The sequence below is a fragment of the Nerophis ophidion genome, linkage group LG13 (genome assembly GCF_033978795.1).
Source record: "Nerophis ophidion isolate RoL-2023_Sa linkage group LG13, RoL_Noph_v1.0, whole genome shotgun sequence".
Lineage (NCBI taxonomy): Eukaryota > Metazoa > Chordata > Actinopteri > Syngnathiformes > Syngnathidae > Nerophis > Nerophis ophidion.
The window spans coordinates 8,766,840-8,791,580 of record NC_084623.1 but is presented as its reverse complement, the minus strand read 5'-3'; the positions used below and the strand labels follow the sequence as shown (position 1 = coordinate 8,791,580).

At 41.9% G+C, this 24,741-nt stretch overlaps 1 protein-coding gene and 1 long non-coding RNA gene across 2 annotated transcripts in view; one reads left to right on the top strand and one right to left on the bottom strand.

The window, feature by feature from the left end:
* LOC133564197 (uncharacterized) overlaps nucleotides 1-24,741 on the top strand; it is a 285,115-nt gene that overhangs the window by 41,217 nt on the left and 219,157 nt on the right. The window lies entirely within an intron of this gene.
* Nucleotides 1-24,741, bottom strand: part of ptpn4a (protein tyrosine phosphatase non-receptor type 4a) — a 179,720-nt gene that overhangs the window by 14,399 nt on the left and 140,580 nt on the right. The window contains exons 16-22 of the mRNA XM_061918340.1: nucleotides 20,373-20,532; nucleotides 17,025-17,108; nucleotides 16,841-16,897; nucleotides 13,647-13,803; nucleotides 7,785-7,951; nucleotides 3,473-3,563; nucleotides 3,278-3,339 (exon numbers count right to left, since the gene is read on the bottom strand). Of these exons, the coding sequence (XP_061774324.1) occupies nucleotides 3,278-3,339; nucleotides 3,473-3,563; nucleotides 7,785-7,951; nucleotides 13,647-13,803; nucleotides 16,841-16,897; nucleotides 17,025-17,108; nucleotides 20,373-20,532 (778 nt within the window). The remainder of the gene's footprint in view (nucleotides 1-3,277; nucleotides 3,340-3,472; nucleotides 3,564-7,784; nucleotides 7,952-13,646; nucleotides 13,804-16,840; nucleotides 16,898-17,024; nucleotides 17,109-20,372; nucleotides 20,533-24,741) is intronic.

Sequence of the window (24,741 nt, the reverse complement as noted above, 5' to 3'; positions counted from 1 at the left end):
GCGCTGCGGCTTAAAAATGTATTTCCTGTTTTGTGCCTTCAACCAGAAGTATAACTGTCCGTAGAGTTTTTTTTTTGCTCGAAAGGATTCTTCATTCATATCTCTCGTACTGGTATATATCTGCGGCATATAGTTGGGTGCGTCTAATATATATAAAAAATATTTTGCCCACATCTGAGGTCCTCTCCAAGGTTTCTCATAGTCAGCATTGTCACTGGCGTCCCACTGGATGTGAATTCTCCCTGTGTGAGTTTTCCTTGCCCTTTTGTGGGTTCTTCCGAGGATGTTGTAGTCGTAATGATTTGTGCAGTCCTTTGAGACATTTGTGATTTGGGGCTATATAAATAAAACTTGAATGATTGATTGAAGAAGTTGCGTTAATGGTAAGAAGTTATTTATTTATTATTGGTTAGTGTGGTTCTTCAGACCCCCAAGCACCGACATGAGAGCCTGTTTCAGGGTTACAATATTGTTTTATTTTTCAATAAGTCTCTCGGTTGCTTTCCAGCAATAGTATTTCCAGCCCCAACCCTGTCTCTCCTCCTGGCTGATGCTTATAACGGAGCGACAGGTGATTAGATAACAAGGCCCAGGTGGGCCATCTACGCACCTGTCGCTGCAGGCCCGCAGGCCACGTCCCCTCCACAGTTAGCTTCAGAATAACAAATGTTATCACAAAGAATCACAGACCTATTATACTCTAGAAATGTTGGTCTTACTTAAAAATGCACGTGTTTAGTTGTGTTCAGTGTTAAAAAATATATTATATGGCTCTTACGGAAATATATTTTAAAATATTTGGCTCTCTCAGCCAAAAAGGTTCCCGACCCCTGTGCTAGACCCACTCGACGTCCATTGCATCCGGTCTCCCCTAGAGGGGGGTGGGTCACCCCCATCTGCAGTCCTTCCATCCATCCATTTTCTACCGCTTATTCCCTTTTGGGGTCGCGGGGGGTGCTGGCGCCTATCTCAGCTACAATCGGGCAGAAGGCGGGGTACACCCTGGACAAGTCGCCACCTCATCGCAGGGCCAACACAGATAGACAGACAACATTCACACTCACATTCACACACTAGGGCCAATTTGGTGTTGCCAATCAACCTATCCCCAGGTGCATGTCTTTGGAAGTGGGAGGAAGCCGGAGTACCCGGAGGGAACCCACGCATTCACGGGGAGAACATGCAAACTCCACACAGAAAGATCCCGAGCCTGGATTTGAACCCAGGACTGCAGGACCATCTGCAGTCCTCTCCAAGGTTTCTCATAGTCATTCACATTGACATCCCACTGGGTTGTGAGTTTCTCCTTGCCCTTATGTGGGAGCTGAACCGAGGATGTCGTCATGGCTTGTGCAGCCCTTTGAGACACTTGTGATTTAGGCCTATATAAATAATGATTGATTGATATTCATAATATATATATATATATTTACAAACTATTAATAATATTTGCATAATAACTTATTTAATCCATCAGATAGCCCTTATGCAACACTAACGCAGTATCAATACAGGTAGTGAGTGTGCCACATTTACCCATCACTACTTCTATGTATTTCCGGCATGCAAAGAGCGGCAATGCTTCTGAAGACTATTTTGCCAGCAAAATAAAAAAAACGGTAAGCTTTCATCAAAGCTTGTTTGCATTTTTTTTTTTTCCCAAGATGGCGCTGCTGTAGTGGCTGCTGTAGGCAGGAGCTCTGTGCTCTTGTGTCATCCTTTTGTGTTTCCCTCTTGTTTTCATGTCTTATTATATTTTTTTTGCCTTTTGGTCCAGGACCCTTTGGGACTGTGTGACAAGGGGTGCCACTTTCGTGACCTCTGTGGTGCTTTTTTTTTGTGGACTTCTGGATCTGCCTCCCGGGAGCCTTTTGGCCATGGAGACCAGCTGCTGGGGGGACTGGCGGAGATGCGGATGAGGGGACAGGACTGCAGAGTTTGGAGGGATTGGAGGAGATGTGGATGAGGGGACAGGGCTGCGGAGCTAGCACCGAGCGCTGGGACGGAGAGGCTTCGTGGTGTCTCGGCTGGGTGAGCAGGTGTCGGACACCTCAGTCACCTTGGACGTATCCTCGCTCATCCATGCGGACTGGACACAGGCCAAAAATGGAGTCGGCTGTCTTGGTTGCTTTGTTGGGTCTGCTCCTGTCTCTGGCCATGCTCCCTCCACCCCAGCGGACGATGGCGTGGAACACCGCAGAGGCCACCGCAGTGGATATGTTTCTTTTATATATATACTCTAGCCTTTAAATAGACTCCCTTTTTAGACCAGTTGATCTGCCGTTTCTTTTCTTTTTCTTCTATGTCCCACTCTCCCTTGTGGAGGGGGTCCGGTCCGATCCGGTGGCCATGTACTGCTTGCCTGTGTATCGGCTGGGGACATCTCTGCGCTGCTGATCCGCCTCCGCTTGGGATGGTTTCCTGCTGGCTCCGCTGTGAACGGAACTCTCGCTGCTGTGTTGGATCCGCTTTGGACTGGACTCTCGCGACTGTGTTGGATCCATTGTGGATTGAACTTTCACAGTATCATGTTAGACCCGCTCGACATCCATTGCTTTCCTCCTCTCCAAGGTTCTCACAGTCATTATTGTCACCGACGTCCCACTGGGTCATTATTGTCACCGATGTCCGACTGGGTGTGAGTTTTCCTTGCCCTTATGTGGGCCTACCGAGGATGTCGTGGTGGTTTGTGCAGCCCTTTGAGACACTAGTGATTTAGGGCTATATAAGTAAACATTGATTGATTGATTGATTACTTTTTATTCATAGCTGTATGTAGAAGTGTCTGGTTGTATCTGCTGCTTTAATGTCTTTAATGTCCTATGTGTTCTTTGATGTTTGATGTTTCCCTCTTACACACATGTAAGAGGGATGTGTACCATGGCTATGAGTTGTTGTTTTTTTCCCTTGGCCTCAGTCTGCACCTCCTCTCCAGGGCCCAGGCTAAGACCGATTTTTTTATTTTTATTTTGTTTTAATCTTCTATTCCCCCTCCTTGTTTACCTGTATCTCATCTTTTTTGTAAGGGGCGCTGGAAGCCGGCAGACCCGTCAGCGATCCTGTTCTGTCTCCCTGTAATGTTTGTCTAAACTTGAATGGGATTGTGCTGAAAATTTTAATTTTCCTGAAGGAACTCTCCTGACGGAATAAATAAAGTACTATCTAATCTATGAAACATCAGCAAAAAACGTTTGACTCATGCGTTCCTGCACCCAAGTACATTCTCATTTAATTTACCAACACATAAAAGGAATGGAAAATTAAAGAAAAAACTCACATTTATGTAATTTGCATTGATGTAGTCATCCGTGCTTTTCAGAATGACCCGCGTGGCATCATCTTGAAAGGACAAAGAAAGGAGTGAAACCAACAGAAGACGCTGAATGATGTCATAGACAAAAGACATCAAAGTGGAACAGGATTTGGCACGTCTCGGGACTTAAAAGGGGGGTGTGTGTGTGGGAAGACGTACAAGGAGAGATGTCTCTGTAGCGATTTTTGGAAATGTTCTGAGGTAATTTGGCACACAGCATGGTCATCCCGGGCCTCTTCCTGTACAGTTGCTGGGAAAAAAAAAGGAGAAGGTTGACATGCTTGCTCTGAACAATCACTATCAATGGGAAATAACACTTTGGAACGTACAGTGAGGCCTCCATTAAAGAGTGTTTTGAGATAAGAGCTGTCCCTGAGCTCCCCGTAAGTTGGCTTGCATTATTAACTTATAGCCGGAGATTGACCTATTTGTTTTCCAAACAAGGGAAGGAAGAAAGTCTGAAGTACATTGCTGAGAAGAAGAAGCGGATTAAATCAAACTAAAGAAAGAAATCAGCAAAAACATGACAGCGGGTGTCACTAACTTGGCGCAAGCAACTCGAGCGTGGCACTGGCAGCCAAGCCAAGAATGTTAAAAAAAACATTAACATTTATCCATGAAAATATGGAAAAGCTGCTGATGGTGTATTTGAAGCAGAAACTGCTGGAAGGAAATACCGCGGATGTCCACTTTCCAAGGTAAGTGCTGTACATCAGGGGTCACCAACCTTTTGGAAACCAAGAGCTACTACTTGGGTACTGATTAAAACAAAGGGCTACCAGTTTGATACACACTTAAATAAATTGCCAGAAATAGCCAATTTGCTCAATTTACCTTTAATAAATAAATGTATATATATAAAAAAATGGGTATTTCTGTCTGTCATTCCGTCGTACATTTTTTTTCCTTTTACGGAAGGTTTTTTGTTGAGAATAAATGATGAAAAAAACACTTAATGTAATGGTTTAAAAGAGGAGAAAACATGAAAAAAATGAAAGAAAATTTTGAAACATAGTTTATCTTCCATTTCGACTCTTTAAAATTCAACCGAAAAAAATGAATAGAAAAACTAGCTAATTTAAATATTTTTGAAAAAAATAAAAATAGAATTTATGGAACATCATTAGTAATTTTTCCTGATTGAGATTAATTTTAGAATGTTGATGACATGTTTTAAATAGGTTAAAATCCAATCTGCACTTTGTTAGAATATATAACAAATTTGACCAAGCTATATTTCTAACAAAGACAAATCATTATTTCTTCTAGATTTTCCAGAACAAAAATTTTAAAAGAAATTCAAAAGACTTTGAAATAAGATTTAAATTTGATTGTACAGATTTTCTAGATTTGCCAGAATAATTTTTTGGAATTTTAATCATAATAAGTTTGAAGAAGTATTTCACAAATATTCTTCGTCAAAAAAACAGAAGCTAAAATGAAGAATTAAATTAAAATGTATTTATTATTCTTTACAATAAAAAATAAATAAAAAAAATTCTTGAACATTGATTTAAATTGTCAGGAAAGAAGAGGAAGGAATTTAAAAGGTAAAAAGCTATATGTGTCTAAAACTCCTGAAATTATTTTTAAGGTTGTATTTTTTCTCTAAAATTGTCTTTCTGAAAGTTATAAGAAGCAAAGTAAAAAAATAAATGAATTTATTTAAACAAGTGAAGACCAAGTCTTTAAAATATTTTCTTGGATTTTCAAATTCTATTTGAGTTTTGTCTCTCTTAGAATTAAAAATGTCGAGCAAAGCGAGACCAGCTTGCTAGTAAATAAATGAAATTTAAAAAATAGAGGCAGCTCACTGGTAAGTGCTGCTATTTGAGCTATTTTTAGAACAGGCCAGCGGGCGACTCATCTGGGGTGAGTAGCCCGCGTTGGTGACCCCTGCTGAACATTATTCCAGGGCGGCATAGCTCGGTTGGTAGAATGGCCGTGCCAGCGACTTGAGGGTTCCAGGTTTGATCCCCGCTTCCCCCATCCTAGTCACTGCCGTTGTGTCCTTGGGCAAGATACTTTACCCACCCGCTCCCAGTGCCACCCACACTGGTTTAAATGTAACTTAGATATTGGGTTTCACTATGTAAAAGTGCTTTGAGTCGCTAGAGAAAATCGCTCTATAAATATAATTCAATTCACTTTCCATTACTTCATAAAACTACTGTAGTTGTTTGTAGTACATTCTGTAGTATTGTACTTATACAATATGGCTTGTCTTAAAGTAATTTTTTCTTAATGTTAACATTTAGCATTTTGGGGTGTGGGGGGCACCAATTAAATTTATCACAAATCATTTCAATGTTGGTTAGAGTGTTTTGAATGAATAGCGCCATCACAGAGCCTATCGAGCTCCAAACATGTCTTCTCTGATTATTTAGGAAAAAAAAAAGTTCATGTGTACATTCAACTAGATTGTCTTTTGCAAGATTCCTTAACCTTTCTGACCTCAGGGACCAAGTTTTTCATTAAAGAGCAGATTGGGGCCCACTCAAATATTAACAATGAATTAGCACATCTTACTCCTGATTTTCTACCGCTTGTCCTTTTTGGGCTCGCAGGGTGTGCAGAAGCCTCTCTCTTTTAAAGTTAAAGTACCAATGATTGGCACGCACGCACGCACGCACGCACGCACGCACGCACGCACGCACGCACGCACGCACGCACGCACGCACGCACGCACGCACGCACGCACGCACGCACGCACGCTCATGTTGTGTCCCTGGGAGGTGAGGAGAGTAGTGAGCAGCAGCGGTGGCCGTGCCCGGGAATAATTTTTGCTGACTTAACCCCCAATTCCAACCCTTGATGCTGAGTGCCAAGCAGGGAGGCAACGGGTCTTTGGTATGACTTTGAACTCACGACCTACCGATATCAGGGCGGACACACACATTATTTATTTAACACATAAATATTAGGCTTAGGTCAGGCTGATAAGTGCTAATCAAATATATTGTATAAGAAGGGACTCAAATAACTCATAAAAACATTACCATGGATAAGATTATGTTGGCTAAAAAAAAAATTAAAGGCCCACTGAAATGAGATGTTCTTATTTAAACGGGGATAGCAGGTCCATTCTATGTGTCATACTTGATCATTTCGCGATATTGCCATATTTTTGCTGAAAGGATTTAGTACAGAACATCCACGCTAAAGTTCTCAACTTTTGGTCGCTAATAAAAAAGCCTTGCCTGTACCGGAAGTAGCAGACGATGTGCGCGTGACGTCACGGGTTGTGGAGCTCCTCACATCTGAACATTGTTTACAATCATGGCCACCAGCAGCGAGAGCGATTCGGACCGAGAAAGCGACGATTTCCCCATTAATTTGAGCGAGGATGAAATATTTGTGGATGAGGAAAGTGAGAGTGAAGTACAATAGAAAAAAAGACGAGGGCAGTGGGAGCGATTCAGATGTTATTAGACACATTTACTAGGATAATTAAGGAAAATCCCTTATGTGCTTACTGTGTCACTAGTGTTTTAGTGAGATTATATGGTCGTACCTAAAAGTTGGAGGGGTGTGGCTACGGGTGTGGTGACCGCCAGTGTCTCCGTGGTAAGCCACGTTTCTCGATGAGGCAAGGCAGCCGGGCCGAGATTATTTTTTTCCCCCCTCCTCCACGGTGTAAGCATCCTACGGTCGGGGTCGGCCGGTGGGAGGAGGCAAGAGAGTCGGCAGCTGCAGGAAGAACGACGCAAACTCTCCGCTCATGTCTACGCTAAGAGCCGACTTATTGCCACCATTTTCTGTCGGTTGACATGTGGTAGGGAACCATGTTCGCTTGACCGCTCTGTTCCATAGTAAAGCTTAACCGTCAGCTTTCGGGAATGTAAACAATGAAACGCCGGCTGTGTTTGTGTGGCTATAGGCAGCCACAATACACCTACATCTTTCTTCTTTGACGTCTCTGTTATTAATTGAACTAATTGCAATAGATTGAGCAAAACAGATGTCCAGAATACTGGGAAATTATGCGATTAAAGCGGACGACTTACAGCTGGGATCAAAATGTCCTTTTATAATCCGTGACGTCACACGTAATCATAAAATTGCAATTTAGTAAACTAAAAAGGCCGTATTGGCATGTGTTGCAATGTTAATATTTCATCATTGATATATAAACTATCAGACTATGTGGTCGCTAGTAGTGGGCTTCAGTAGGCCTTTAAATAAAGGACTTAGCATTGGCTCCGCTGTAAGCAGACTTTTAAACAAACCGTAGTCATGTCTTTCATTATGATTGTGAACGATAGGCAAAATTCCCACCCAAAATAATGATGACTTTAGCTCCACACTTCTTCTGTTTGATATTGGTTATACTGCCACAAGTGGTGGCAAAGCGTATTACAACTAAGTACTGTTTCAACCAAAGCTGAGAAAGAGATCGAGCTCAACATCTTTAAGAAGCACCCCCGTGACTGCTCAGTGTGTTGTTGACATTCACTTGTGTGCAACTCACATCAAACTGGGCCAGTATGGCCCCGCTGCTCAGACCCTCCTTCAGGGTTACCATAGAATCCCTCAAAGCATGCTGGTCTAGCTGAGTGGGGTCCTGAGGGGACTTCTCTGGGATGTACTGGAAATCTGGTTCGGAGTCCACCTTCTCCTCCACCACATCGTAGATTGCTAGAAAAGGAAAAGAGGTTTCATTCACGGTGTACATCAGGGGTGCCCATTACGTCGACCGCGGGGGGTGTGTCAGTCGATCTCCAGCCAGGCTTTTAAAAAAAAATAGACCTAAAAATTAGTGATCATCAATCTTCACCAAGACGTCACTTAAATGACATTCACGGTACCGGAGGGTCTTGTGAGATGACGCTGGCTGCTGCAAGATCATTATTATGAAAAAATGACAGAGAGGAAGGCGGGAAACACTTTTTATTTCAACAGACTCTCGCGCCGTACCTTCCGTCAAAACTCTAAAGGCCGACTGCACATTTCCTATCTTCACAATAAAAGCCCTGCTTCATGCTGCCTGCGCTAACTAAATACAGAGTCTCGGAAAACTGGCGTGCACAAGCGATCCCTCAGAAAGCTGGCGTGCACATCACTTGTGCACGCCAGCTTTCTGAGACTCTTATTTTGTTAGCGCAGGCAGCATGAAGCAGGGCTTTTATTGCGAAGATAGGAAATGTGCAGTCGGCCTTTAGAGTTTTGACGGAAGGGACGGGGCGAAAGTCTGTTGAAATAAAAAGTGTTTCCCGCCTTCCTCTCTGTCATTTTTTCCTAATAATGAACTGGCAGCAGCCAGCGTCATCTCACAAGACCCTCGGGTGCCGTGAATGTCAATCAAGCAAGCTACGGAATTTGCCGCCAATGTTTTTCTTGTAAAGTGTATGGAAGCGGGATGAATTAGATGCCAAAAACCAACCACTGGCATGTGGTATTGTACGGAAAGGACAACTTTTTTTCTCCTCCATTTGAAAATGTGGGCGTTATCATCATTACTGTCTGATTCCAATCAATGCAAGTCATCAGAATCAGGTAATACACCAACTTATATTCTTGTCTTTGTGAAAGAAAGACATCTATATGTGTTACACATGCTTGTATTATCATTAAACACATTTAACTTGTTTACAAAAATGTCTCTTTCATAAATAAATGAATATAAATGATATATATAAATGAGGTAGATCCCCTCGAGTTGGTCAATTGAAAAGTAGCTCGCCTGCAGAAAAAGTGTGTGTGTACATGATCAGAGTTCCAGGCTGAGGAAGTCTTCACCGGACTTTGGGATAATATCATTACCCTCAACATGTTTGAGGATTCATGTATTTGCTTTGATGTATGACTGCATGTGTAAATCCCCTCCTGACCCACTTTTACAACATGCATTTCAGTGACTCACCGTCTTTTGAGCGCTCCCTGAAGCTGGTGGAAAAACATGCTTCCACATACGGAAAAGACGGAGGGGGTATAGGAACACTACTCTACTGACCAGGCAGCACCAGATATCAACCTTGGTTTCTTGTTTCGCCTCGACCAAAGAAAGCCTTGGGTCCGTAAAGCTCGGTTGGTAGCTACTTGAGGGTTCCAGGTTCGATTCCCGCTAGTCACTGCTGTTGTGTCCTTGGGCAAGACACTTTACCCACCTCTCCCGTCCAAAGGCAAAACCCAGTAACTCGATTTTGGTCAAAACTGAGCTGATAATAATTTTGGAGTTCCTAGGTGATATGCTTTACATTAGTGTATGCCAGGGGCGCTCACACTTTTTCTGCAGGCGAGCTACTTTTCTATTGACCAAGTCGAGGAGATCTACCTCATTCCTATTTATAATTTATATTTATTTATTTATTTATGAAAGAGACATTTTTGTTAACAAGTTAATGGTGTTTAATGATAATACAAGCATGTTTAACACACATAGATTCCTTTCTTTCATGAAGACAAGAATATAAGTTGGTGTATTACCTGATTCTGATGACTTGCATTGATTGGAATTAGACAGTGGTGCTGATAACGTCCGCATTTTCAAATGGAGGGGAAAAAAAGTCCTCCTTTCTGTCTAATACCACATGAAAGTGGTTGGATTTGGCATCTCATTTGTCCAACTTGCATACTCGTTTTTAAACACTTTGTTGTGAGAGTAACATGTGTGTGTGGCCCTTTAATGTCTGGCAGCAGGTGAGTGACCTCAGTGACTGTGCGGGTGGGCAAGCAAGTGAGAAAGCGGTCGCTGAGGGCGGGGGAAAAATACATTGGCATCAAACTCTGTAGCTTGCTAGTTTTCTGAGACTCTTATTTAGTTAGCACAGGCAGGATGAAACAGGTCTTTTATGGTGAAGACAGGAACTGTGCAGTCGGTCTTTAGAGTTTTGACAGTAGGTACGGAGTCTCTAGAAATAAAATGTGTTTCTCTGCGTCCGCCCTGTTAGTGATTTTTTTTCTTAAATATGAGCTGGCAGCAGCCAGCGTCATCTCACAAGATCCTCGGGTGCCGAGAATGTCAAACAACTGACGAAAGTGAAGTCTTGGTATGATTGATGATTGCTCATTTTTATGTCTATTTTTTAATGCCTGGCTTGAGATCGACTGACACACCCTCCGAGATCGACCAGTCGATCGCGATCGACGTAACGCCCACCCCTGGTGTACGCGATATTGTAATTTGTTCCGTAAGTAAGCTGTTACGCGCATGGCAGGACCTAGCAACTACCACATAACTGCGTGGATACAACAGAAAAACCTAGTATCTCAAGGGACCAATCGAAGCTTCTTTGTCAGTCGCCTTATTGTCTTTAATAAGACATTTGCACGAACGGGGGCCGACGGTCAACCTGATTATGTGATATTATGGCACCAGGGGATATTTGGGAAGATTGGGCCAGGACGTTGCAAGCACCTTCATTAAATGTATTGTTCTTGATTCTTCCCCTTGCATACTCTTTTTGGGCAGATAACGTGGAGGTCAAAATAAAAACTGGACGCTGTACACGGCTCTTGCCCGATGTGCAAACGCAGAATGGGGCCCACCCGAGATTGTGATAAAATATCTGGAGAACGGGCGCACGTTCATGAGAGCAGATTCAATCGGCAAGAAAATGAAAGCTCAAGAAAACATCTATACGTTTGATGACTTTGTAGATCTTTGTGAGACGGCATCAAGATAGATTGGGTTTTCCTTTGTTTTCTCAAAATCAGCTAGAAGTGAGTTACTAGGTTTTGCCTTTGGACGGGATAGATAGATAGATAGATAGATAGATAGATAGATAGATAGATAGATAGTACTTTATTGATTCCTTCAGGAGAGTTCCTTCAGGAAAATTAAAATTCCAGCAGCAGTGTACAGAGTTGAGATCAATTAAAAAAAAAAAAAAAAAAAGTAAAAAGTAAATAATGGGGGTTTAAAAGGAAACAAAATAGAGAAATATTACAAAAAGAATAAAAACAATGGGAATAACAATATAACAGTAAAATAAGAATACAACAAGACAAAGTAGGCAGTAGTGACCATGTTATGAAAACGTATTGCACTGTTAATGTTTTGCATCCCCCTGTCATCCTTGTACCCCCTGCCCCCCGCCCCAGAGAGGAGTTGTACAGTCTAATGGCGTGTGGGACAAAGGAGGTTTTGAGTCTATTAGTCCTGCACTTGGGATGAAGCAGTCTAGCACTGAACAGGCTCCTCTGGCTACTGATAACGCTATGCAGAGGGTGACTGGCATCATCCAGGATGCTTACTACTTTGTCCACAGTCCTCTTCTCTGCCACCGTCACCAGTGAGTCCAGTTTCATTCCCATTGTAGAACCGGCCCGCCTGATCAGTTTCTCAAGTCTGGAGCTGTCCTTCTTAGATGTACTTCCCCCCCAGCACACTACCATGTAGAACAGAACACTGGCAACCACAGACTGGTAGTACATAAACAGGAGTTTTTTACAAATGTTGAAGGAGTGCAGTCTCCTGAGGAAGTACAGCCTGCTCTGTCCTTTCTTGTACTGGTGGTCCGTGTTAACAGTCCAGTCCAGCTTATTGTCCACCCAAACCCCGAGGTACTTGAATGAGTCCACGGTCTGTACCTCAACTCCCTCGATCACAATAGCTTGTGACCGTGGACTCGACCTCCCAAAGTTAATGACCAGCTCCTTGGTCTTTGACGGATTGAGCTGCAAGAGGTTCGTGTGGCACCAGACAACAAAGTCCCTCATCAGGTTCCGAAACTCCTCCTCTCTGCCGTCCCTGATGCACCCGACGATGGCTGTGTCATCCGCGTACTTCTGGATGTGACACAGCTCTGAGTTGTAGCAGAAGTCAGCGATGTACAGGGTGAAGAGAAGAGGGGCCAGCACCGTTCCCTGCGGTGCTGCTGATCACAGTGTCAGACGTGATGTCCTTCAGTCTGACGTACTGTGGCCTGTCGGTGAGGTAGTTCGAAAAAAAACCTGCTCCCAGTGCCACCCACACTGGTTTAAATGTAACTTAGATATTGGGTTTCACTATGTCAGTGGTTCTTAACCTGGGTTCGATCGAACCCCAGGGGTTCGGTGAGTCGGCCTCAGGGGTTCGGCGGCGGAGGTCAAAACTTACCCGACTCATCGTGTAAATAACTTATCTTTATCGGCGTATTACGGATACGGCAACAGCAGAAGTCACACTGATAATTTGTTGTGAGTTTATGCACTGTTTTAGTTTTGTTGTTTTAACAAGGATGTTCATTAACTGTTCATTTTGTGCACCAGAATAAAAAAAAATATGGGGAACATAGTCACCATTAATTAGTTGCTTATTAACATGCAAATTAGTACCATATTGGCTCTTAACTAGTCATTATCAAGTACTTATTATTGCCTTATTTTAACCCTAACCCTGTAATCCTGACCACAACCCTAACCAAATAACTCTAAGTTAAGTCTTTATTCCTTAGAGCAGGGGTGGGTATTACGTCAATCGCGATCGACTGGTCGATCTCGGAGGGTGTGTCAGTCGATCTCAAGCCAGGCATTAAAAAATAGACATAAAAATTAGCAATCATCAATCATACCAAGACTTCACTTTCGTCAGTTGTTTGACATTCTCGCCACCCGAGGATCTTGTGAGATGACGCTGGCTGCTGCCAGCTCATATTTAAGAAAAAAATCACTAACAGGGCGGACGCAGAGAAACACATTTTATTTCTAGAGACTCCGTACCTACTGTCAAAACTCTAAAGACCGACTGCACAGTTCCTGTCTTCACCATAAAAGACCTGTTTCATCCTGCCTGTGCTAACAAAATAAGAGTCTCAGAAAGCTAGCAAGCTACGGAGTTTGATGCCAATGTATTTCACCCCCGCCCTCAGCGACCGCTTTCTCACTTGCTTGCCCACCCGCACACTCACTGACGTCACTCACCTGCTGCCAGACATTAAAGGGCCACACACATATGCTACTCTCATAACAAAGTGTTTAAAAACGAGTATGCAAGTTGGACAAATGAGATGCCAAATCCAACCACTTTCATGTGGGATTGGACAGAAAGGAGGACTTTTTTTTTTCCCTCCATTTCAAAATGCGGACGTTATCAGCACCACTGTCTAATTCCAATCAATGCAAGTCATCAGAATCAGGTAATACACCAACTTATATTCTTGTCTTCATGAAAGAAAGGAATCTATGTGTGTTAAACATGCTTGTATTATCATTAAACACCATTGACTTGTTAACAAAAATGTCTCTTTCATAAATAAATACATATAAATAGGAATGAGGTAGATCTCCTCGACTTGGTCAATTGAAAAGTAGCTCGCCTGCAGAAAAAGTGTGAGCGCCCCTGCCTTAGAATATGTTCCCCGTACGGGGAAAACCAAGAATTTCCAAGCAGATGCTGCCGAAAATGTCTCACCATTTGGTCGCACCAGTAGGATGAGTTCTCCAGAGTGGCTCTCGCAGCTGGCCTTGATGAACATTACAACCTGGTCGTGGGTGTGGTCAGAGATGTCCCGCCCATTGATTAAAACAACCTGGTCGCCTTCATTCAGACGTGGCACGCACAGGTCGGCCTGACAAACACAAACACGGTAAATTAAGTGACATTTGTAAACACGTTACATCAAATGCTAAAACTGCTCATGTTAGAGTCCTGGCTGTGTAATAATTGTTTAAGGGATTTAGGGGCCTTTCGATTTATGAACTTTTAGATTGAGCCAAATATGCCTGAGTGTGCGAATGCTTCATTCCGTCATTCATTTTGTGTCACGCCTGCAGGCAAAAAGCAGGGCGCAGCGTTGTCGGAGGTGTGGCCCTACCTGTCACTAGCTGCCCACTATACAGTACTAGTCACTTCAGTGCCGTTTCTGTGTTTTTCCCGCTTTTTGACAAGCTTTGTCCATTTTACTAACTCAATGTGAGTCCCAAAAACTCAATAGACCAGCGTGGAAAAGTTAAAACATTTATATTTGCGAGGAGTACGTTAATGGAAAAATCAATGAAGCAGGCTTCATACCGAAGTATGTTTCATTTATGATTAGACCACTTTTCTGGGAAAATGCCAGAGCAGACCTTTTTCACACTGGAGGAAAATAACACTAAATTGAACCCTATCTCCCCTTCCTTCTCCACCTGTCTGCTGCTTTCTCTTCAGCTCCTCTGCCTATGTTAATGTGGGTGAGTTTCACTTGTTTAAATGTTTATTGTTGTGGCAATATAGTGGTTAAAGTAAAGGATTTTTGTATATGCCGATCATTTGTGAGGGCACCAAAGAGACTTCAGCTCTTCTGCCTATTTTAAAGTGGGTGAATTTCACTTGTTTAAATGTTTACTGTTGTTGCAATATGGTTGTTAAAGAAAAGGATTGTTGTATATGCTGATCATTTGTGAGGGCACCAAAGAGACGTATGCTGCTACTTTCTCTTCAGCTCCTCTGCTTATTTTAAAGTGGATGAATTTGACTTGTATAAATGTTTATTGTTGTCGCAATATGGTTGTTAAAGTAAAAGATTTTTGTATATGCTGATCATTTGTGAGGGCACCAAAAAGACTTATGCTGCTGCTTTGTCTTCAGCTCTTCTGCCTATTTTAATGTGGGTGAATTTGACTTGTTTAAATGTTTATTGTTGTCGCAAAATGGTGGTTAAAGTAAAGGATTGTTGTATATGCTGATCATTTGTGAGGGCACCAAAGAGACATATGCTGCTGCTTTCTCTTCAGCTCCTCTGCTTATTTTAAAGTGGGTGAATTTGACTTGTTTAAATGTTTATTGTTGTCGCAATATGGTTGTTAAAGTAAAATATTTTTGTATATGCTGATCATTTGTGAGGGCACCAAAAAGACTTATGCTGCTATCTCCCTTTCCTTCTCCACCTGTCTGCTGCTTTCTCTTCAGCTCCTCTGCCTATGTTAATGTGGGTGAGTTTCACTTGTTTTAATGTTTATTGTTGTCGCAAAATGGTGGTTAAAGTAAAGGATTTTTTTATATGCTGATCATTTGTGAGGGCACCAAAGAGACTTCAGCTCTTCTGCCTATTTTAAAGTGGGTGAATTTGACTTGTCTAAATGTTTATTGTTGTCGCAATATGGTTGTTAAAGTAAAGGATTTTTGTATATGCTGATCATTTGTGAGGGCACCAAAGAGACTTATACTGCTGCTTTCTCTTCAGCTCCTCTGCCTATTTTAAAGTGGGTGAATTTGACTTGTTTAAATGTTTATTGTTGTCGCAATATGGTTGTTGAAGTAAAAGATGTTTGCATATGCTGATCATTTGTGAGGGCACCAAAAAGACTTATGCTGCTAGCTCCCTTTCCTTCTCCACCTGTCTGCTGCTTTCTCTTCAGCTCCTCTGCCTGTGTTAATGAGGGTGAGTTTCACTTGTTTAAATGTTTATTGTTGTCGCAAAATGGTGGTTAAAGTAAAGGATTTTTGTATATACTGATCATTTGTGAGGGCACCAAAGAGACTTCAGCTCTTCTGCCTATTTTAAAGTGGGTGAATTTGACTTGTTTAAATGTTTATTGTTGTCGCAATGTGGTTGTTAAAGTAAAGGATTGTTGTATATGCTGATCATTTGTGAGGGCACCAAAAAGACTTATGCTGCTGCTTTCTCTTCAGCTCCTCTGCTTATTTTAAAGTGGATGAATTTGACTTGTATAAATGTTTATTGTTGTCGCAATATGGTTGTTAAAGTAAAAGATTTTTGTATATGCTGATCATTTGGGAGGGCACCAAAGAGACTTATGCTGCTGCTTTCTCTTCAGCTCCTCTGCCTATTTTAAAGTGGGTGAATTTGATTTGTTTAAATGTTTATTGTTGTCACAATATGGTTGTTAAAATAAAGGATTTTTTGTATATGCTGATCATTTGTGAGGGCACCAAAGAGACTTATGCTGCTGCTTTCTCTTCAGCTCCTCTGCCTATTTTAAAGTGGATGAATTTGACGTGTTTAAATGTTCATTGTTGTCGCAATATGGTTGTTAAAGTTAAATATTTTTGTATGTGCTGATCATTTGTGAGGGCACCAAAAAGATTTATGCCGCTGCTTTCTCTTCAGCTCGTCTGTCTATGTTAATGTGGTTGAATTTAACTTGTTTAAATTTTTATTGTTGTCGCAATATGGTGGTTAAAGTAAAGGATTTTTGTATATACTGATCATTTGTGAGGGCACCAAAAAGACTTATGCTGCTGCTTTCTCTTCAGCTCCTCTGCCTATTTTAAAGTAGGTGAATTTGACTTGTTTAAATGTTTATTGTTGTCGCAATATGGTTGTTAAAGTAAAGGATTTTTGCTTTTGCTGATCATTTGTGAGGGCACCAAAGAGACTTATATGTGTGTGGAGCAGTTCATACAATTCAGTATGTTTTGGTTCTTTAATAAAAATAAAATTGTTAAGTTTGTTTGGTATACAGTACTGTATTTATACTTTATATTGTGTTCAAAGGGTACAAACCTTCACACAAATATGGACTTTTGTCGAGGCTGCAACCTAGTATTCATATTTACATTGTTTCTTCTGGAGAAGTTTGCTTCGCTATACACACTGTTCTATTTACGAACCTCGTTCAAGAACCAATTAAGTTCGTAAATCGAGGCTCTACTGTACTTACCGATGTTCCTGGAGCTACTCTGGATACAATGATTGGCATCTTCTGGTCAGCTCCACCCTGGAAAACACACACACAAACAATCCTCGTTGGAAAAACGGTGATTATCCCTGCTTAGCATTAGTGTTATTAGATATGTCATAAGAATAGCACTGGTCAAAAATGAGCATTGAACATAAAAAGTTACCTTAACGTTGAAGCCAAAACGTCCATGTTCATCAGGCCTCATTTTGATCAAGACCAGATTATCATGAGGAACAACTCCATTCAGCTGAAAGAACAAGACAAAGGCACAAAAAAAAATTCAAATTTTCCCGCAAAACAGTTCCAAATTGGTATGCAAGTAGATTTAGGCCCTTTGTGAAGGTGGAATGATGTAACAAAGTACTCTTCTATGTTTTAAATTGTCTCTCCACAGGGTCAAATCATTAAAGATGTACATTGTAGAATCATTCCACCCTGGAATAAGAACGGTTCAAATCAATTATAATGAGCACATTCATGCCTATGTATGTAAACCTCTGGCCACCTGGGTTTTACTCTTTCAATTTACATTTACATGTACTTTTTCTCAGTGCATATTTATCTGCATGACTGATGTTGGCAAGTTCAGGAGAAAAAAAATGTCTGAAAAATCATTTATTTCATTTAACCCTCGTGCAAGCTTAAGATTGACTATGCATACTTACTCTTAGCATACAAAAGGGACCCGCTCATAAAGACATAAGTCAGCATTTTTTTTTTCTTTTTTGTTTACTTTCAATGTTTGAAATATTTTAACAACTTCAGATCTATCAATTAATATATTTTTTAAATGTTATTTGTTTTAGGGACGGCGTGGCGCAGTGGGATAGTGGCCGTGCGCAACCCGAGGGTCACTGGTTCAAATCCCACCTAGACCCAACCTCGTCACGTCCGTTGTGTCCTGAGCAAGACACTTCACCCTTGCTCCTGATGGGTGCTGGTTGGCGCCTTGCTTGGCAGCTCCCTCCATCAGTGTGTGAATGTGTGTCAAAGCGCTTTGAGTACCTTGAAGGTAGAAAAGCGCTATACAAGTACAACCCATTTATCATTTATGGTCTTCATGTCCAAAATAAAACATTTTTTTACTACAAAAGCAAAATATGCATTACTTCTAAAAAAATTTGAATATTTGAGGCCTTGAATAGGTCAATAATTCATGAAAATATTGATGATGATGCAGTATAACAAAGTAAACAAAACATTTTAATTTAATATATATTATATATAATAAAATGTTTTGTATGTTTTTGTGTGTATATATACATATATACACACATCTATATATATTTTATACAGTGCATACTTATATAGAATGAGTTTGAGTTTGTTGACTTGACACGTTTTAAAGGATATCTGCCACATTATAAAGAGTATAACTGTCCAAAATCAATTTCTCTGAATTTCAGCGTTTATATGGCAGTTCAACTCATTTACATTCATCAAAGCTCAAGGTTTTCTGGCGCAATCTACTAGTTAAAGGACGCAATTAACACCCCAACTACATTTTTTTTTGTTTCTAAATCATGTCGTCAGTTTCTGATTTATAAAATTGTATAACAGTGGAAAATATTGCTCCTTTGTAGTGGTCTTTCTTGAACCATTTGGTGATAAAGATATAAAAATAACTAAAAACTTGTTGAAAAATAAACAAGTGATTTGATTATAAATAAAGATTTCTACACATAGAAGTAATCATTAACTTAAAGTGCCCTCTTTGGGGATTGTAATAGAGATCCATCTGGATTCATGAACTTAATTCTAAACATTTCTTTACAAAAAAAGAAATCTTTAACATCAATATTTATGAAACATGTCCACAAAAAACCTAGCTGTCAACACTGAATATTGCATCGTTGCATTTCTTTTCACAGTTTATGAACTTACATTCATATTTTGTTGAAGTACCCTATTTTTCGGACTATAAGTTGCAGTTGTTTTCATAGTTTAGCAGGGGGTGCGACTTATACTCAGGAGCGACTTATAAATAAATGATAAATGGGTTGTACTTGTATAGCGCTTTTCTACCTTTAAGGAACTCAAAGCGCTTTGACACTACTTCCACATTTACCCATTCACACACACATTCACACACTGATGGAGGGAGCTGCCATGCAAGGCGCCAACCAGCACCCATCAGGAGCAAGGGTGAAGTGTCTTGCTCAGGACACAACGGACGTGACGAGGTTGGTACTAGGTGGGATTTGAACCAGGGACCGTCGGGTTGCGCACGGCCACTCTCCCACTGCGCCACGCCGTCCATTAAAGATGTGTGAAATTATTAACACATTACCGTAAAATATCAAATTTCATCAGATTTATCGATTAGGAGTGACAAAATGTTTGGTAAACGTATAGCATGTTCTATATTTTATAGTTATTTGAATGACTCTTACCATAATATGTTAGGTTAACATACCAGGAACCTTCTCAGTTGGTTATTTATGCCTCATATAACGTACACTTTACTATTCTTAATTTATTTAAAATTGCCTTTCAAATGTCTATTCTTGGTGTTGGATTTTATCAAATAAATTTCCCCCAAAAATGCGATTTATACTCCAGTGTTTTTTCCCTTCTTTATTATGCATTTTCGGCAGGTGCGACTTATACTCCGAAAAATACAGTATTATTCAATAAATATATTTATAAAGGATTTTTGAACTATTGCTATTTTTACAAGATTTTAAAAAAATTCACTTACCCCTTGTCCTAATGAACCATATTAACTCTTTTTCCCCAGGGTCCCCAGTAAGACTGATCAGCACATTACTTCATCAATCCAGAGATTTAAAGACATGTATGAGCTAACTGGGCTTCACGGTGGCAGAGGGGTTAGTGCGTCTGCCTCACAATACGAAGGTCCTGCAGTCCTGGGTTCAAATCCAGGCTCGGGATCTTTCTGTGTGGAGTTTGCATGTTCTCCCCGTGAATGCGTGGGTTTCCTCCGGGTACTCCGGCTTCCTCCCACTTCCAAAGACATGCACCTGGGGATAGGTTGATTGGCAACACTAAATTGGCCCTAGTGTGTGAATGTGAGTGTGAATGTTGTCTGTCTATCTGTGTTGGCCCTGTGATGAGGTGGCGACTTGTCCAGGGTGTACCCCGCCTTCCGCCCGATTGTAGCTGAGATAGGCGCCAGCGCCCCCCGCGACCCGGTAAGGCAATAAGCGGTAGAAAATGGATGGATGGATGGATGAGCTAACTGGGCAGTGGCCATTTTACCTCATTTTTTTATGTCTCCACAACCTGTAGAAAGGCTGGTCCCCACAAGTCCTGATCAAAAACTTGGTCCCCATTCCAAATGATAACCAGTATGTTTGTGTGTGTGCACTCATTATATTCTGTTTTTATTTACCATTTACACAACATGTCAACTTTACTGGTTTTGGGTTTTTGTACTTCTACATGGGATGTTTGGCATTAAAAAATGTATAAATGACCACTTTACAACGACAATGCTATCAGAATGAAAATGTATTACGTCTTTCATGTCTTCGAGTTCCATACTGACCGTGGTCTTGTCAGTATTGGCAGGAACATCGTACATCTCGTTGAGGTGGTTGTCCAGGAGACTCTGCTGCGAGTGGGCCTGGATGATCTGGCTCAAGGTCTTCCTGCTCAGCTGCTTGGGGGGCAGAGCTGGGGGCGGGCCATCCACGCCATCGGGAGAGCTGCGAAGCGAGAGAAAAGACCGGAGAGAAGCAACACTTTATCAGTACAGTACGTGCTCCTCTACTGCTCCCGCACTCTCAAATATAAAAAACATGTAACAAAGAAAAGACACAAAAACAAAGTGAGAGGATAAAAAGGTCAAATGTCGCAAAGCATTTATGTCGAGGTAATGTGCTTTCGGGAGGAAGGAAAACACCCTCGAGCTCATCAACGTGACAATGACGGACGTCTCGGTGTGTAAAGTGAAAGGTTAGTCAGGTGACGCGTTCAGTGGCATCATGACTCCTTTATGAAGGCGACCAGCCACACTGCTGGTGTTTTGACTGCTGCTGTCTGTCCGTCTGTCACTAAACTACAAACACACACGCGCACGATAAGGTCAGTGGGGGGTGGGGGGGGGGGCATCTTTATATAGATAGATAGATAGTATTTTATTGATTCCTTCAGGAGAGTTCCCTCAGGAAAATTAAAATTACAGCAAAAGCGTAAAGAATTGAGATCGAATTTAAAAGGTAATAAGTCAATAATGGGGGTATAAATGGAAACAAAATATTACAATAAGAATAACAATAAAAAGCAAATATGAAAATAAAAATATAACAGTATCCATCCATCCATCCATCTTCTTCCGCTTATCCGAGGTCGGGTCGCGGGGGCAGCAGCCTAAGCAGGGAAGCCCAGACTTCCCTCTCCCCAGCCACTTCGTCTAGCTCTTCCCGGGGGATCCCGAGGCGTTTCCAGGCCAGCCGCGAGAAATAAATAAATAAATAAATGGGTTGTACTTGTATAGCGCTTTTCTACCTTCAAGGTACTCAAAGCGCTTTGACACTACTTCCACATTCACCCATTCACACACACATTCACACACTGATGGAGGGAGCTGCCATGCAAGGCACTAACCAGCACCCATCAGGAGCAAGGGTGAAGTGTCTTGCTCAGGACACAACGAGGTTGGTACTAGGTGGGATTTGAACCAGGGACCCTCGGGTTGCGCACGGCCACTCTCCCACGCCGTCCCAAAATAAAGTTTTATTTGATAGACTGTCACTGAAGGCATCAAAACTATGACACCTGTGAAGTGAAAAGGCAGGTCTTGAGGCAGCAAGTACCTCTGCCTCAAGGTAGGGGGCGATACATTGTCAATTTGCAGGTAAATGCCTCAGCAGTACTCTCACTCGTCACACTGGGAGAAGTGGGGGCGCTCAAGCTAGAAGACACAGGTCTCTCAAGCAGAAGCCAGCCTTTGTTCTCTTTTTTTTAAACTGTATAACAAAAATGGCATTTTTATTAGAGTAAGCCAGCGTTTGTGGGTGTTTTTTTTGTCAGATGCAAAAATACTGTTAAAAATTTTTGGAATGAAATGAATGTGCCTGCCAATATGGAGGATTATATCTTATACTATACTTCTCTAAACTGGACTTTAAGACAAAATGAATGTGGTCATACAAAGTATGTTTTCATGGAGAATCGCTATAGCTCAGGGGTAGGGAACCTATGGCTCTAGAGCCAGATGTGGCTCTTTTGATGACTGCATCTGGCTCTCGGATAAATCTGAGCTGACATTGCTTAACATAAAAAGTAGTGAATAATTCCACTTGTAATAAGTGTTGAAAATAATGTTCAAAACATAAAACATTCTCATGCATTTTTAGTCCATCCATCCGTTTACTATCGCACCTGTTCAAGACGTTGCGTTAAGAAGTTATTTATTTATTATTGGTTAGTGTGGGGCTTGTCCTCCTGGGGGTTCTTCAGACCACCAAGCACTGACATGAGAGCCCGTTTCAGGGTTACACTATTGTTTAATTTTTCAATAAGTCTCTCAGTTGCTTTCCAGCAATTGAATTGTTCTCTTTCGTTCTCGTTCTGGCTCCAGCCCCAACCCCGTCTCTCCTCCTGGCTGCTGCTTATAACAGAGCGACAGGTGATTAGATAACAGGGCTCAGGTGGGCCATCTACGCAGCTCTCGCTGATTTCGAGGCCGATCCCGGCACACCCCAGTTTGCTGCAGGCCCACGGGCCACGCCCCCTCCACAGTTAGCTTCAGAATAACAATGCTATTACAAAGAATAAGAGACCTATTTTACTCTAGAAATGTTGGTCTTACTTAAAAATGCACGCGTTTAGTTGTGTTCAGTGTTAAAAAAAAAATATTATATGGCTCTTACGGAAAGACATTTGAAAATATTTGGCTTTTTGGCTCTCTCGGCCAAAAAGGTTCCCGACTCCTGCTTCAGATACAAATACAGAAAGGTAAAAAAAACACTCACACCGTTCGGGCTCCAGTACTCTGGAATGCCCTCCCGGTAAAAGTTCGAGATGCCACCTCAGTAGAAGCATTTAAGTCTCACCTTAAAACTCATTTGTATACTCTAGCCTTTAAATAGACTTTTTAGACCAGTTGATCTGCCGTTTCTTTTCTTTTTCTTCTATGTCCCCCTCTCCCTTGTGGAGGGGGTCCGGTCCGATCCGGTGGCCATGTACTGCTCGCCTGTGTATCGGCTGGGGACATCTCTGCGCTGCTGATCCGCCTCCGCTTGGGATGGTTTCCTGCTGGCTCCGCTGTGAACGGGACTCTCGCTGCTGTGTCGGATCCGCTTTGGACTGGACTCTTCGCGACTGTGTTGGATCCATTATGGATTGAACTTTCACAGTATCATGTTAGACCCGCTCGACATCCATTGCTTTCCTCCTCTCCAAGGTTCTCATAGTCATCATTGTCACCGACGTCCCACTGGGTGTGAGTTTTCCTTGCCCTTATGTGGGCCTACCGAGGATGTCGTAGTGGTTTGTGCAGCCCTTTGAGACACTAGTGATTTAGGGCTATATAAGTAAACATTGATTGATTGATTGATTGATTGACAATACTTGATTTATTTTGTTAAAAGCAAATGGGACCAAAAAGTATTTAATAACAACTTTGTCAAATAGTTTTTGGACCCATTTATCAACCAAATAATAAAACAAGGTGACTCTGTAAAAAATCTGGGTATTATCTTCGACCCAACTCTCTCCTTTGAGTCACACATTAAAAGCGTTACTAAAACGGCCTTCTTTCATCTCCGTAATATCGCTAAAATTCGCTCCATTCTGTCCACTAAAGACGCCGAGATCATTATCCATGCGTTTGTTACGCCTCGTCTCGATTACTGTAACGTATTATTTTCGGGTCTCCCCATGTCTAGCATTAAAAGATTACAGTTGGTACAAAATGCGGCTGCTAGACTTTTGACAAGAACAAGAAAGTTTGATCACATTACGCCTGTACTGGCTCACCTGCACTGGCCTCCTGTGCACTTAAGATGTGACTTTAAGGTTTTACTACTTACGTATAAAATACTACACGGTCTAGCTCCATCCTATCTTGCCGATTGTATTGTACCATATGTCCCGGCAAGAAATCTGCGTTCAAAAGACTCCGGCTTATTAGTGATTCCTAGAGCCCAAAAAAAGTCTGCGGGCTATAGAGTGTTTTCCGTTCGGGCTCCAGTACTTTGGAATGCCCTCCCGGTAACAGTTCGAGATGCCACCTCAGTAGAAGCATTTAAGTCTCACCTTAAAACTCATCTGTATACTCTAGCCTTTAAATAGACCTCATTTTTAGACCAGTTGATCTGCCGCTTCTTTTCTTTCTCCTATGTCCCCCCCTCCCTTGTGGACGGGGTCCGGTCCGATGACCATGGATGAAGTACTGGCTGTCCAGAGTCGAGACCCAGGATGGACCGCTCGTCGGGACCCAGGATGGACCGCTCGCCTGTATCGGTTGGGGACATCTCTACGCTGCTGATCCGCTTGATATGGTTTCCTGTGGACGGGACTCTCGCTGCTGTCTTGGATCCGCTTGAACTGAACTCTCGCGGCTGTGTTGGAGCCACTATGGATTGAACTTTCACAGTATCATGTTAGACCCGCTCGACATCCATTGCTTTCGGTCCCCTAGAGGGGGGGGTTGCCCACATCTGAGGTCCTCTCCAAGGTTTCTCATAGTCAGCATTGTCACTGGCGTCCCACTGGATGTGAATTCTCCCTGCCCACTGGGTGTGAGTTTTCCTTGGTCTTTTGTGGGTTCTTCCGAGGATGTTGTAGTCGTAATGATTTGTGCAGTCCTTTGAGACATTTGTGATTTGGGGCTATATAAATAAACATTGATTGATTGATTGATCATATCATAACGTTTTTATGAAAGCTAATAACTCCCTTTTTTCCCA